The 15,200-nt window shown below is 41.6% G+C and overlaps 2 protein-coding genes across 3 annotated transcripts in view; one reads left to right on the top strand and one right to left on the bottom strand.

Moving 5' to 3' along the window:
* Nucleotides 1-14,490, top strand: part of LOC105466822 (X antigen family member 1-like) — a 33,534-nt gene extending 19,044 nt beyond the window's left edge. For both annotated transcript variants that reach the window (XM_071088781.1, XM_071088782.1), the window contains 3 exons: nt 9,702-13,138; nt 13,233-13,367; nt 14,205-14,490. The gene's annotated coding sequence lies outside the window, so the exon portion shown is untranslated. The remainder of the gene's footprint in view (nt 1-9,701; nt 13,139-13,232; nt 13,368-14,204) is intronic.
* On the bottom strand, nt 6,327-11,844 carry LOC139360685 (X antigen family member 1-like). The gene is made up of 4 exons (XM_071088533.1): nt 11,824-11,844; nt 11,371-11,490; nt 8,964-9,090; nt 6,327-6,349 (listed from the first exon to the last, which is right to left on the bottom strand). The coding sequence occupies exons 1-4, from the start codon at nt 11,842-11,844 to the stop codon at nt 6,327-6,329; spliced, it is 291 nt and encodes a 96-aa protein (XP_070944634.1).
* Nucleotides 14,491-15,200: the final 710 nt, after the last annotated feature.

Here is a 15,200-nt window from a genome sequence, read left to right as displayed (position 1 = left end):
ATTTGATCATGGTGGATAAGCTTTTTGATGTGTTGCTGAATCCGGTTTGCCAGTATTTTATTGAGGATTTTTGCATCGATGTTCATCAGGGATATTGGTCTAAAATTCTCTTTTTTTGTTGTGTCTCTGCCAGGCTTTGGTATCAGGATGATGTTGGCCTCATAAAATGAGTTAGGGAGGATTCCCTCTTTTTCTATTGATTGGAATAGTTTCAGAAGGAATGGTACCAACTCCTCCTTGTACCTCTGGTAGATTTCAGCTGTGAATCCATCTGGTCCTGGACTTTTTTTGGTTGGTAGGCTATTAATTATTGCCTCAATTTCAGAGCCTGCTATTGGTCTATTCAGGGATTCAACTTCTTCCTGGTTTAGTCTTGGAAGAGTGTAAGTGTCCAGGAAATTATCCATTTCTTCTAGATTTTCCAGTTTATTTGCGTAGAGGTGTTTATAGTATTCTCTGATGGTAGTTTGTATTTCTGTGGGGTGGGTGGTGATATCCCCTTTATCATTTTTAATTGCGTCGATTTGATTCTTCTCTCTTTTCTTCTTTATTAGTCTTGCTAGTGGTCTGTCAATTTTGTTGATCTTTTCAAAAACCAACTCCTGGATTCATTGATTTTTTGGAGAGTTTTTTGTGTCTCTATCTCCTTCAGTTCTGCTCTGATCTTAGTTATTTCTAGCCTTCTGCTAGCTTTCGAATGTGTTTGCTCTTGCTTCTCTAGTTCTTTTAATTGTGATATTAGAGTGTCAATTTTAGATCTTTCCTGCTTTCTCTTGTGGGCATTTAGTGCTATAAATTTCCCTCTACACACTGCTTTAAATGTGTCCCAGAGATTCTGGTATGTTGTATCTTTGTTCTCATTGGTTTCAAAGAACATCTTTATTTCTGCCTTCATTTCGTTATGTATCCAGTAGTCATTCAGGAGCAGGTTGTTCAGTTTCCATGTAGTTGAGCGGTTTTGATTGAGTTTCTTAGTCCTGAGTTCTAGTTTGATTGCATTGTGGTCTGAGAGACAGTTTGTCATAATTTCTGTTCTTGTACATTTGCTGAGGAGTGCTTTACTTCCAATTACGTGGTCGATTTTGGAGTAAGTGTGATGTGGTGCTGAGAAGAATGTATATTCTGTTGATTTGGGGTGGAGAGTTCTATAGATGTCTATTAGGTCTGCTTGCTGCAGAGATGAGTTCAATTCCTGGATATCCTTGTTAACTTTCTGTCTCGTTGATCTGTCTAATGTTGACAGTGGAGTGTTGAAGTCTCCCATTATTATTGTATGGGAGTCTAAGTCTCTTTGTAAGTCTCTAAGGACTTGCTTTATGAATCTGGGTGCTCCTGTATTGGGTGCATATATATTTAGGATAGTTAGCTCTTCCTGTTGAATTGATCCCTTTACCATTATGTAATGGCCTTCTTTGTCTCTTCTGATCTTTGATGGTTTAAAGTCTGTTTTATCAGAGACTAGTATTGCAACCCCTGCTTTTTTTTTTGTTCTCCATTTGCTTGGTAAATCTTCCTCCATCCCTTTATTTTGAGCCTATGTATGTCTCTGCGTGTGAGATGGGTCTCCTGAATACAGCAGACTGATGGGTCTTGACTCTTTATCCAGTTTGCCAGTCTGTGTCTTTTAATTGGAGCATTTAGTCCATTTACATTTAAGGTTAAGATTGTTATGTGTGAACTTGATCCTGCCATTATGATATTAACTGGTTATTTTGCTCGTTAGTTGATGCAGTTTCTTCTAGCCTCGAAGGTCTTTACATTTTGGCATGTTTTTGCAATGGCTGGTACCAGTTGTTCCTTTCCATGTTTAGTGCTTCCTTCAGGGTCTCTTGTAAGGCAGGCCTAGTGGTGACAAAATCTCTAAGCATTTGCTTATCTGTAAAGGATTTTATTTCTCCTTCACTTATGAAACTTAGTCTGGCTGGATATGAAATTCTGGGTTGAAAATTATTTTATTTAAGAATGTTGAATATTGGCCCCCACTCTCTTCTGGCTTGGAGGGTTTCTGCCGAGAGATCTGCTGTTAGTCTGATGGGCTTCCCTTTGTGGGTAACCCGACCTTTCTCTCTGGCTGCCCTTAAGATTTTTTCCTTCATTTCAACTTTGGTGAATCTGGCAATTATGTGTCTTGGAGTTGCTCTTCTCGAGGAGTATCTTTGTGGCGTTCTCTGTATTTCCTGGATTTGAATGTTGGCCTGCCCTACTAGGTTGGGGAAGTTCTCCTGGATGATATCCTGAAGAGTGTTTTCCAACTTGGTTCCATTTTCCCCCTCACTTTCAGGCACCCCAATCAGACGTAGATTTGGTCTTTTTACATAATCCCATACTTCTTGCAGGCTTTGTTCATTTCTTTTTCTTCTTTTTTCTTTTGGTTTCTCTTCTCGCTTCATTTCATTCATTTGATCCTCAATCGCAGATACTCTTTCTTCCAGTTGATCGAGTCGGTTACTGAAGCTTGTGCATTTGTCACGTATTTCTCGTGTCGTGGTTTTCATCTCTTTCATTTCGTTTATGACCTTCTCTGCATTAATTACTCTAGCCATCAATTCTTCCACTTTTTTTTCAAGATTTTTAGTTTCTTTGCGCTGGGTACGTAATTCCTCCTTTAGCTCTGAGAAATTTGATGGACTGAAGCCTTCTTCTCTCATCTCATCAAAGTCATTCTCCGTCCAGCTTTGATCCGTTGCTGGCGATGAGCTGCACTCCTTTGCCGGGGGAGATGCGCTCTTATTTTTTGAATTTCCAGCTTTTCTGCCCTGCTTTTTCCCCATCTTTGTGGTTTTATCTGCCTCTGGTCTTTGATGATGGTGATGTACTGATGGGGTTTTGGTGTAGGTGTCCTTCCTGTTTGATAGTTTTCCTTCTAACAGTCAGGACCCTCAGCTGTAGGTCTGTTGGAGATTGCTTGAGGTCCACTCCAGACCCTGTTTGCCTGGGTATCAGCAGCAGAGGCTGCAGAAGATAGAATATTTCTGAACAGCGAGTGTACCTGTCTGATTCTTGCTTTGGAAGCTTCCTCTCAGGGGTGTACTCCACCCCGTGAGGTGTGGGGTGTCAGACTGCCCCTAGTGGGGGATGTCTCCCAGTTAGGCTACTCAGGGGTCAGGGACCCACTTGAGCAGGGAGTCTGTCCCTTCTCAGATCTCAACCTCCGTGTTGGGAGATCCACTGCTCTCTTCAAAGCTGTCAGACAGAGTCGTTTGCGTCTGCAGAGGTTTCGGCTGTGTTTGTTATTGCCCTGTCCCCAGAGGTGGAGTCTACAGAGACAGGCAGGTTTCTTTGAGCTGCTGTGAGCTCCACCCAGTTCGAGCTTCCCAGTGGCTTTGTTTACCTACTTAAGCCTCAGCAATGGCGGGCGCCCCTCCCCCAGCCTCGCTGCTGCCTTGCCGGTAGATCACAGACTGCTGTGCTAGCAATGAGGGAGGCACCGTGGGTGTGGGACCCTCCCGGCCAGGTGTGGGATATGATCTCCTGGTGTGCCTGTTTGCTTAAAGCACAGTATTGGGGTGGGAGTTACCCGATTTTCCAGGTGTTGTGTGTCTCAGTTCCCCTGGCTAGGAAAAGGGAATCCCTTCCCCCTTGCGCTTCCCAGGTGAGGCAATGCCTCGCCCTGCTTCAGCTCTCGCTGGTCAGGCTGCAGCAGCTGACCAGCACCGATCGTCCGGCACTCCCCAGTGAGATGAACCCAGTACCTCAGTTGAAAATGCAGAAATCACCAGTCTTCTGTGTCGCTCGCGCTGGGAGTTGGAGACTGGAGCTGTTCCTATTCGGCCATCTTGCTCCGCCCCCCAGGGTCTTGACTCTTTATCCAATTTGCCACTCTGTGTCTTTTAATTGGACCATTTAGTCCATTTGCATTTAAGGTTAATGTTGTTATGTGTGAACTTGATCCTATCATTATAATATTAGCTGGTTATTTTGCTCGTTAGTTGATGCAGTTTCTTCCTAGCATTGATAGACTTTACATTTTGGCATGTTTTGCAATGGCTGGTACCTGTTCTTCCTTTCCATGTTTAGTGCTTCCTTCAGGAGCTCTTGTAGGCAAGCCTGGTGGTGACAAAATCTCTAAGCATTTGCTTGTCTGTAAAGGATTTTATTTCTCCTTCACTTTTGAAACTTAGCTTGGCTGGATATGAAATTTGGAGTTGAAAATTCTTTTCTTTATCAGTGTTGAATATTGGCCCCCACTCTCTTCTGGCTTGGAGAGTTTCTGCCGAGAGATCTGCTGTTAGTCTGATGGGCTTCCCTTTGCGTGTAACCCTACCTTTCTCTCTGGCTGCCCTTAACATTTTTTCCTTCATTTGAACTTTGGTGTATCTGACAATTATGTGTCTTGGAGTTGCTCTTCTCGAGGAGTATCTTTGTGGTGTTCTCTGTATTTCCTGAATTTGAATGTTGGCCTGCCTTACTAGGTTGGGGAAGTTCTCCTGGATGATATCCTGCAGAGTGTTTTCCAACTTGGTTAACTTGGTTCCGTTTTCCCTGTCACTTTCAGGCACACCAATCAGACGTAGATTTAGTCTTTTCACATAATTCTGTATTTCTTAGAGGCTTTGTTCAGTCTTTTCACATAATTCTGTATTTCTTAGAGGCTTTGTTCATTTCTTTTTACTCTTTTTTCTCTACACTTCTCTTCTTGCTTCATTTCATTCATTTGATCTTCAATCATTGATACTCTTTCTTCCAGATGATCGAGTCAGTTACTGAAGCTTGTGCATTTGTCACATAGTTCTCATGTTATGGGATCTCTATCAGTTCTTTTAAGGACTTCTCTACATTGGTTATTCTAGTTAGCCATTTGTCAAATCTTTTTTCAAGGTTTTTGGTTTATTTCCGCTGGTTACATAGTTCCTCCTTTAGCTCTGAGAAGTTTCAACGACTGAAGCCTTCTTCTCTCAACTCGTCAAAGTCATTCTCCGTCCAGCTTTGTTCCACTGCTGGCAATGAGCTGCATTCTTTTGGAGGGGGAAATGTGCTCTGATTTTTTGAATTTCCAGCTTTTCTGCACTGCTTTTTCCCTATCTTTGTGGTTTTATCTGCCTTTGGTCTTTGATGATGGTGACGTACTGATGGGGTTTTGGTGTGGGTATCCTTTCTGTTTGTTAGTTTTCCTTCTAACATTCAGGACCCTCAGCTGCAGGTCTGTTGGAGTTTGCTTGAGGTCCACTCCAGACCCTGTTTTCCTGTATCAGCAGCAGAGGCTGCAGAAGATAGAATATTGCTGAACAGCAAGTGTTGCTGTCTGATTCTTGCTCTGGAAGCTTCATCTCGGGGTGTACCCAGCCGTGTGAGGTGTGAGGTGTCGGTCTGCACCTGGTGGGTGATGTCTCCCAGTTAGGTTACTCAGGGGTCAAGGACCCACTTGAGCAGTCAGTCTGTCTGTTCTCAGATCTCAACCTCCGTGCTGGGAGATCCACTGCTCTCTTCAAAGCTGTCAGACAGGGACATTTACCTCTGCCAAGGTTTCTGCTGCTTTTTGTTTAGCTATGCCCTGTGCCCAGAGGTGGAGTCTACAGAGGCAGGCAGGACTCCTTGAGCTGTGGTGGGCTCCACCCAATTTGAGCTTCCCAGCAACTTTGTTTACCTACTTAAGCCTCAGCAATGGTGGGCACCCCTCCCCCAGCCTCGCTGCCACCTTGCAGTTAGATCTCAGACTGCTGTGCTAGCAATGAGGGAGGCTCCATGGGCGTGGGACCCTCTGGGCCACGTGTGGGATATAATCTCCTGGTGTGCCATTTGCTAAGACCCTTGGTAAAATGCAGTATTAGGGTGGGAGTTACCCAATTTTCCAGGTGTTGTGTGTCTCAATTTCCTTTGGCTAGGAAAAGGAATTCCCTTCCCCCTTGTGCTTCCCAGATGAGGCAATACCTCACCCTGTTTCAGCTCTTGCTGGTCGGGCTGCACCCGCGGACCAGTATCAACTGTACAACATGCCCCAGTGAGATGAACCCGGTACCTCAGTTGAAAATGCAGAAATCACCCATCTTCTGTGTTGCTCACACTGGAAGCTGGAGGCTGGAGCTGTTCCTATTCGGCCCTTTTCACATTCACTCTTTTATTTTTGTAGAGAGTGTTGCTCTGTTGCCCCATGTGGTCTCAAACTCCTGAGCTCAAGCAGTCCTCCTGCCTCAGCATCCCAAAGTGCTGGGATTACAGGCATGGGAAACTGCATCCAGCCACGATTTTCAATATTATCAAATACCTTGGAAGGAAGTGAACAAAAGATGAGGAAGAATTCTTTGGTGAAAGCTGCAAAACTTTATTGAGATAGTTTAAGTCAAATATCTAATATAAAACCAGTTTACATTGTTTTGACTTGTCTTCATTTAAGCTTGTGGTTGCCCTTCACCTATAATAGAAACATAATGGGTGGAAACATTACTAGCAGAACTGTGTACAGGTGACATTAAGGATATGGAAAAGACACCAAAGTTTTAGTTTTCCACAATGGGCAAAAACCAGAAGCCTGAGTCACCCTTTTGCTTACATTCAGGTAGACCTCTGTAGAGACTTGGACAATAGCCATCCAAGCGGATGCATTAAAGATATTTTTCAAACACACCCTGCTTTCTAGTGCTACAAGGAAAGCAAGACAGTCTGAGGTCCAAACACATTAAATGAAGTGAACCCACTAAAGAGGGGTTTAAAGTAGAAAGCAAACATTGTGCATGGTTTTATTCAAAATACCAGCACCACACAAAAATCCTAAGAAACAAAAAAAGAATTTATGAAAAATATATAATTTTTGGCAAACACTCTTAATGTTCTGGCTTGAATCTGTGGTCTGGATGCCAAATGGGCTCCTGGAAATGGTCTGAATACTATCTTGAAAGAAAATGGTTAATGTCACCTTAGGAACTGCATAAGTGAAGTGAATAGAAAGGCCAGCATTGCATTTGTTTTTACTCTGTTGTGCAGAAGGGCAAAAACATTTATTTGGACTCGTTTACCCTTCTGTGGTTTTTAAGGTACAGTAACCATTTGTACCCAGTTTTCTCCTACCATGATGTCAACATGAATCATGCCTCTTTTTACACTTGAAAGTCTTCCCATTAGTATAATTAAGTATATGGTCGCATTACTCTTAAGCTATCACTATCAGTTTTGTCATCAGTATGTGATAGCGTTATGAACCGTGTCACACATGAAAAAATGGAGGGATACAGAAATGGAAAACAAGAGTAGGGCAGCTGAAAAAGTCAAAATTTGTTTCTAAAAGTAAATGTTTTTGAGGCACAACTAGAAAATGTCAGTCTCTTCCACAGGCTTTGTGATGCTTACTCAGTTGTTACAGAAATATAATAAATAATGTATGCCTTCCTAGCTTATGAACCATTTCATACATACTCTGAAAATATTAGCGTTCAAGATTGTATTCACTTTCAATAATGCCCTATATTAAATCACTCTGTCTTGTTCATATTCCATGTCGTGCTTTTTCCATTTTCTTCAAGATTGTGTAAACTACTGAATACCCTATTCATAGCTAATTTTCAAAACACCAATCTTTTAAATTTATGACATTTGAATTACTTTTCCTTTTACTAATGATTGGTACCTGTCTTTTATTCACTACCTCTTTCTTTTTCCTTTAAGTTTATTCTGAGCCTCTTTTATTGTTATTTCATAGTATTCTTTTATTTTATCCTGTAATGTGCTATATATTTTAATAAGACGTGCATTTAAAGCTATGATCTCCCTTAGAATACAACTCAGGCTTGTTCAATAGGCTCCTGGAAATCATCTGAGAACTATCATTTAATGTAAATAGTCTAATGGAAAAGTCTAGCAGAGTAGAGTAAAAGCATTTAGGTAATTTCTCCCTTAAACATGGGGTGTTTCCTTTAACTTCAAGAGGTATTGTAATTAATAGTCACCAATTTGGAAAATATGTGTAAAACAGACTTACGTCAACTACTCAGGAATTAGCACACTGCTGTTGTTGAACTTTAAATCCTATCATCTAATGTCTCAAGGCAGAAACCTGTAATATGTAACCTATGCTATGGTTAGAGGTGACTCTACTATATGAGTCTTCAACCTAATTAAGCGCGAAGTAGCTCATGAAGACTAACAGGAGGGGAGGGAGCATACTTAGCAGAAGCATCTTACACCCACCTTGAGCATCACTGACCTACATGCATTCTCCCTACTACACTGGCCACAGAAACCTGATGATCTCTTGTCATTTTATCATTAGGTCATTCAAGGCTTCACTGCGGGAAGGCCTTAAAACGCAATTATTCTTTAAGAGCCAAAGAATTCAGAATTTGACAAAGTCCAAGAACACTCATACAGGGCTCCATACAGGAAAACAAACATCAAGCAGAGTGCCCACTCATTTTCTTACGAACCATGAAATCTCAACTCAGACATTATGATTGGACTGAAGTTGATTGTTATGATCAGCAAATCATGAAAATCAGAGTATCTTGGTCTTCTATCCAACAGAACCAGAGCATGTGGAAATCACAATGAAATTGATTTTAATCTATCTGATTTGTATTCACTCTTTTCAGTAAGAGCAAGAATGGGTGTGGAATTTATACGATTCATCCAGAGTCTCACAAATTATGGTAGAGTTGGTACATGGCTCGGCATATTATGGTTGAGCTGCTTCAGGACTCAGCATATTTCACACAAACTAGTATTACAAATGAATTATGTATTTGTTAAAAGCAGAAATGAGAAAAGAATCTAAAAATTGTTAGCTGTTGGTTATACACAAAACTAAGAAAATGCTGCTATATTTGATGATTCAATATGGCTTTGACCCAGTTTGTTTCTGTATCTGATAGTGTTTAAGTCTTGCAATCTGGCATTTGGGTCTGAACCACGTTTCAAAGAAAGTTTGTATTTCAACTGTGTTTTTAAAAAGCAGCAATGTTGTCCCTCTATTATCAAAACTATAGTATTGTATAAATGAGAAAGCACATAACTTTGCATCTTGATGGATAACATACCTGTTTCTGGCATTTTACAATGTTCTACTTTTGGTATAATCTTCGCCTTGACACCAGAACCCAAATCCAGATTTATCCTCAGTATTTGACTGATGCAGCTCTTGCAGATCACCTTCCATGTCATGCACTTCAAAATACAAGGATTATCGATTTAAGCATTCTGACATGAAATATAAATAAGAAAATGATAATATTCTTTTCCTTAGCATTATGAAATAAAGCCTGAGCCAGGAGTGATGGCTCATGCCTGTAATCTCAGCACTTTGGGAGGGTGAGTTCACTTGAACCCAAGAGCTAGAGAAAGCAGTGAGCTGAGATCATGCCACAGCAATCCAGGCTGGGTGACAGATGAGAAAAGAAAGAAAGAAAGAGAGAGAGAGGGGAAGGAAGGAAGGAAGGAAGGAAGGAAGGAAGGAAGGAAGGAAGGAAGGAAGGAAGAGAGAGAAGAAAGAAAAAGAAAGAAAGAAAGAAAGAAAGAAAGAAAGAAAGAAAGAAAGAAAGAAAGAAAGAAAGAAAGAAAGAAAGAAAGAAAGAAAGAAAGAAAGAAAGAAAGAAGGAAGGAAGGAAGGAAGGAAGGAAGGAAGGAAGGAAGGAAGGAAGGAAGGAAGGAAAAACTCTGTCAGCGTAGTAATGAAGGTTGGGCAAAGATGTTACACCTTTGTTTTCCTGTTTTATTATTTTATTTTATTTCATTTTATTTCATTGTTTTTTGAGTCAGGGTCTCCCTCTATCTTGCAGGCTGGACTTGATTGCCACAGCACAATGAAGGCCTACTGTGAGCCCAACCTCTCAGGCTCGACAAAACCTCGTGTCTCAGCCTCCGGAGTAGCTGAGCATACAGGTGTACCCCACTGCCAAGGATAATTTCTGTTTGTTTGTTTGTTTGTTTGTTTTGTTTGAGACAGGATTTCTCAATATTGTCCAGGCTGGTCTTCAACTCCTGGGATCAAGGGATTTGCCCAACTCAGCCTCCCAAAATTTTGCGATTACAGTCGTAAGCAACCGCTCCTGGCCCAATGTCTTTTTTTAAATTACAATCTAAGAATAAATCACACTACACGAAAATTTCGGATACTTTACCATTGTGTATTATGAACAGCGAGTATCAACTATCTGTGAAATCTGAAGTTAGCCGCATTAATACCACTTTAATCATAATTGAAATGTAATTATCTGAAGAATTAAATCAATGTATTGGCGGGCCTCTGACAAATCCTACAGTTGTGACACCCATCCCTTGTTGAAATAACTTGGAAATTGTTTGGATCATTAATTAACATTATGCTATGCTTAGGTCCAAAAACCCTATATGTAACTTTACATAAAGGAATCCCATTTAGAATAATGTACCATAAATAACAGAAAAATCATTGTCTTGCATTAAGAGTACAGAAAGTTGAGTGCAAAGAAATTAATGGGCATTGTTGACAGTCATATCTGGAAACACCTTTACAGTAAATTGCTAGAATAATCAATGGCCCAAATTCTGTCAATGTTTCACTTGAAAATGTTATCTGTTAAGGATATGTTTTCTGCTTCAGGATAATCTTATCTTACTTTGAGTTTTCTAATTATGAAAGTATTTAAACAACTAGTAAAACCTCCTTAAAATCATACTAATATAGCTCCCTGTATGCCAGTGTCCTGAATTATCCAACTTTTATCCAACATACTGTCAAAAAGACCGATCAAAGGAAAGAGTGGCTATCATTCATTGAGCTCTTTTCTGGAGTTAATATCCTGCTTCACTCAACTGTTTTGTCCTGAGCCAATACTGAAGTACCTTACAGTACAGACACAATCGAGTGCTATGCATCTTAGGCAAACTGTTCACTTTTTATTATTACAACACGGATTGTAGGAAGAACACAAACCTTTGAACAAAATAAGAATTCCTTCTCCATGAGTCAAGTGTTCTTTGTAAGACTCGATGTCTGAGCCTCGGTTTTCTCATTTATACAATGGGGCTAACATCCCTTTGCAAATGAGCCTTATCCACAGTGTTATAAAGTAGGGTGACTTGGCACTCTACATGTTATTAATGGTGCTTACAACACTGTGGACACCATGGCCGAGAAGATCATACAGCAACATTCTAAGAAGATCAAATTAAACTAGTGAAATAATGTACATTTTTATACACCAAATTAAATGGCTTCAAGTGATTTAGTAAGGACTGTATTTTCAAGCTACAAAATCCATCTCGAAGAATAAGAGAAGATTCCTTATATCCAGGGACAGCACGAAGCTGCAAACTATACTCTCCCCTTTCCTGCCAACTTTGAGCAAATGTTTGATATCTATTCCTAACGTTTTCTTTCCTCCTGCTACTCCTCATGGCATAAGCCATGAGCACACATAGACCTTCTCCCACCCTATAGACATGCTTTCTTTCCCTTCCCAGCACCTGGGATCTCAGCTGTATCCTGATCTCATTCTGCCTCCTGAATAGGTGTAGGATCCCGACTTTCAGCTGGTGGTTCCTCTTGTTGGGGCTCTCCATTACTGGGCTCCTGGGATTGGCTGTGTGTGTGTGTGTGTGTGCAGATAAAAAGTTTTGTTATTAATACATGTCAATAATATAAATATACAGAATACATGGACATTTCTTATCACAAGTATGTCTAGAGACATTTCTCCAACACTACCCTGTATACCTATACTTCATAACCTTATTCTTTCTTCAGAGATGTTAGTCAAAGACTGATATCCTCAAGGGCTTTGGTAGCTGTTTTAATCTATGTTAGGATGAATGTGTGTAATCTGTTCTGAATAAGCATGAGGAGGAAATTATGGACAAAATCTGGGAATACATGATCATCCATCCGCACAAAACTCAAATATAATCCTCTGGACTAACCTTCCCTTCATGGGATGCCATGATCATATTTTATCAGCATGGGAGACCCTTATGAGTGTATCTATACTGGTCCAACAACACTATCAGAAAAATAACTTTCTGCTAAGAGAAAACATTGAATGTTAAGACATTCACAAGCAGACAAGCAGAGTCTCAATGAGCTGAGGTGGTTGTGAACTTCTTCTTGATATAGGCCTATACATTGATCTTCCTCATCAACACATATTTCACTCTACAAGCAGAATACTGTGATTGGGAAAATGCACTTGACAGGACAACCAGATTTGACCACTTTCATGGTCAAATGTTAATTTGGTCATTTTTTTTTTAAATTTAGAAATACTATGAAAGTTCCGGGACACTTATAAGTGTGTGTGACTTTTGAATTGAATGCTTGCAAAGCCCCTTAAGTAGGTCAAGCTAGTTGTGCAATGTCTTAAGGCTCCTGGCAAAAGACACAGGGTATTTCCCATGAGGTTGGTTTCACAACTGGACACTCCATCAGGGAGACAAATAGGAAAATACAGACGAAAATTTAAAACTCCAATAAGCTTGGATTTTGTCACACCCTCATTTGCTAGGCCCATTTTCCCCATAAAATCATGTTTTAGTAACTCAGAGCGCGGCCCATTCGAATCTCCACAGTGAAGTTGAGAAGTTGCCACACAGTGCTGGGCGCTCCTCGCAGGACACCTATGCCAGACACTTTACAGACCTCGGGGCTGCTGTAACCAGCCCGCAGCGTTCCCCACTTCCAGGCCACTTCCATACTGCTCAGGCCGGTCCCCTCTGGGGAGTCCAGAATCTGTCTTCTTTCAGGGTTCCAGGTGCTTCTGGGACTCGGGTACCCCCCAACGTCACCCCTGCATTGTCCCAGCTTCACCTGAGCCCTTCCACTCCTCTGCCTTCCTTTCTCCCTAGTTGTGGCCCCAAGAAGACTAAGGTCCACGGCCGTGGTGCTACATGAGAAGGACGATGACTTCGATGCCCTTCTCCCTCTGAGTCACTGACCACACTGCCTGACCCTCTGGAAGACCGCTGGCTCCTCCTCACTCTCACTCATACTTCATCTCCCAGTTGGATCAGCCTGTGGACCTATCCACTGCGTCTCAGTAGGGGATAAAAAAATCCAGACTTCAGGGAGCTGAGTTGCAAGCTCACAGCTGTGCACCTTTCACCATGTGAGCTAATGGGCTGTATTTAGATCTCAAGCCATAGTCAGCTAGCGCCTGGATTATCTTTTACTTCAAATATTTGAATGCTGTATTTTTGTACCAGTAGTCAAAATAGTAACAAAGCAGAGGACTACCATCAGGTAAGATTTAGAAAGCCTCAGGATAAAGTCACTTTAGCCCTGAAAATGAGAAAAAGCCTAATAATCTATACTTAATCTTTTGTTTTGTACTTAGAGAGACCTGAGGTAACAAGGCAGCCATGGGAACTGATACAGAAGGGTGACTAGTCCCTCCGAGAAGAGATGAGACACAGAAACTGCATCACCTCGGACAGAACATGTGTGGAAGACATGACAGTCATAAGAGGGGGTAAGAAGGAAACCACTGAAAATGTAACAAATGCATAAAGTTCAAACACAGGGAATTGAGACAGCTGGAATCTCAGGAAGTCTCAGACACAAGTAGTATTCACATTCAAAGACAGAAGGAGATCCTCTCTCGAAAAACAGAGTCAGAGTCTCTACAACTGGATAAAAAGCAAGAACAAAAATAACAGATGCTGGTGAGTTTGTGTAGAAAAGACAATGCTTGCACCCAGGTGGTTGGAATATAAATTTTTTCAACCATTGTGGAAAGGAGCGTGGCAATTCCTCACAGACCTAAGAAGAGAAATATCATTTGACCCAGCAATTCCATTGCTGGGACTAAACTCAAAGGTATATAAATCTTTCTATTATAAAGGCACATGCACAGATATGGTCATTGCAGCTCTAGTCAGAATACCAAAGACCTGGAATCAACCTAAATGCCCATCAATAGTGAGAGGTGAAGCCAGCTGGACTTCCTGTGTCCAGTGGGTACTTGAAGAACTTTTCTGTCTAGCTAGAGGATTGTAAATGCACCAATCAGTGCTATCTGTCTAGCTGAAGGATTGGAAATGCACTAATCTGCACTCTGTAAAAATGCACCAATCAGCACTCTGTGTCTAGCTAAAGGATTGTAAATGCACAAATCAGCACTCTGTAAAATGATCCAATCAGCACTTTGTAAAATGGACCAATCAGCAGGACATGGGCAGGGCCAAATAAGGGAATAAAAGCTGGCCAGCAGAGCCAGCTGCGGCAACCCACTCGGGTCCCCTTCCACGCTGTGGAAGCTTTGTTCTTTTACTCTTCACAATAAATCTTGCTGCTGCTCACTCTTTAGGTCTGCACCACCTTTAAGAGCTGTAACATGCACTGCAAAGGTCCCTGGCTTCATTCTTGAAGTCAGCGGGACCACGAACCCACCAGAAGGAAGAAACTCCAGATACATCTGAAGGAAGAAACCCCAGACACACTATCTTTAAGAGCTGTAACACTCACTGCGAAGGTCCGCGGCTTCATTCTTGAAGTCAGGGAGACCAAGAACCCACCGGAAGGAACCAACTCTGGACACATTTTGGCAACCCAGATGGGACACATTTTGGTGACCACGAAGGGACTATCACTAAGCGGTGAGTACCATTGGACCCCTTTCACTTTCTATTCTGTCCTATTTTTCCTTAGAATTCAGGGGCTAAATACCGGGCACCTGTCGGCCAGTTAAAAGCAACTAGTGTGGCCACCAGACTAAAGACACAGGTGTCAGGCTTTCTGGGAAAGGGCTCTCTAACAACTGGTATGCCTGGAACCAGCTTCTGCTTTTCCTGTACTTCCAGGCTGAGCCGAGGGTCAACAGAGAGGAAAGCCATTCAGCTCCAGGTTCCCAACAAAAAGTTGGTTGACCCTGCGGCCATGAGTGGAATTCTTAAAGTTACGTCGCCCAATTGTGAATGGAAGTTCATTCCTGATTTGGCTCTCTGTTTGTCTGTTACTGGTGTATAAGAATGCTTGTGATTTTTGCACATTAATTTTGTATCCTGAGACTTTGCTGAAGTTGCTTATCAGCTTAAGGAGATTTTGGGCTGAGATGATGGGGTTTTCTAAATATACAATCATGTCATCTGCAAACAGAGACAATTTGACTTCTTCTTTTCCTAACTGAATACCCTTGATTTCTTTCTCTTGCCTGATTGCCCTAGCCAGAACTTCCAACACTGCGTTGAATAGGAGTGGTGAGAGAGGGCATCCCTGTCTTGTGCCAGTTTTCAAAGGGAATTTTTCCAGTTTTTGCCCATTCAGTATGATATTGGCTGTGGGTTTGTCATAAATAGCTGTTATT

The sequence above is a fragment of the Macaca nemestrina genome, chromosome X (assembly GCF_043159975.1).
Source record: "Macaca nemestrina isolate mMacNem1 chromosome X, mMacNem.hap1, whole genome shotgun sequence".
In the NCBI taxonomy this organism is placed as follows: domain Eukaryota; kingdom Metazoa; phylum Chordata; class Mammalia; order Primates; family Cercopithecidae; genus Macaca; species Macaca nemestrina.
This window is presented reverse-complemented; position numbering and strand designations above follow the sequence as displayed.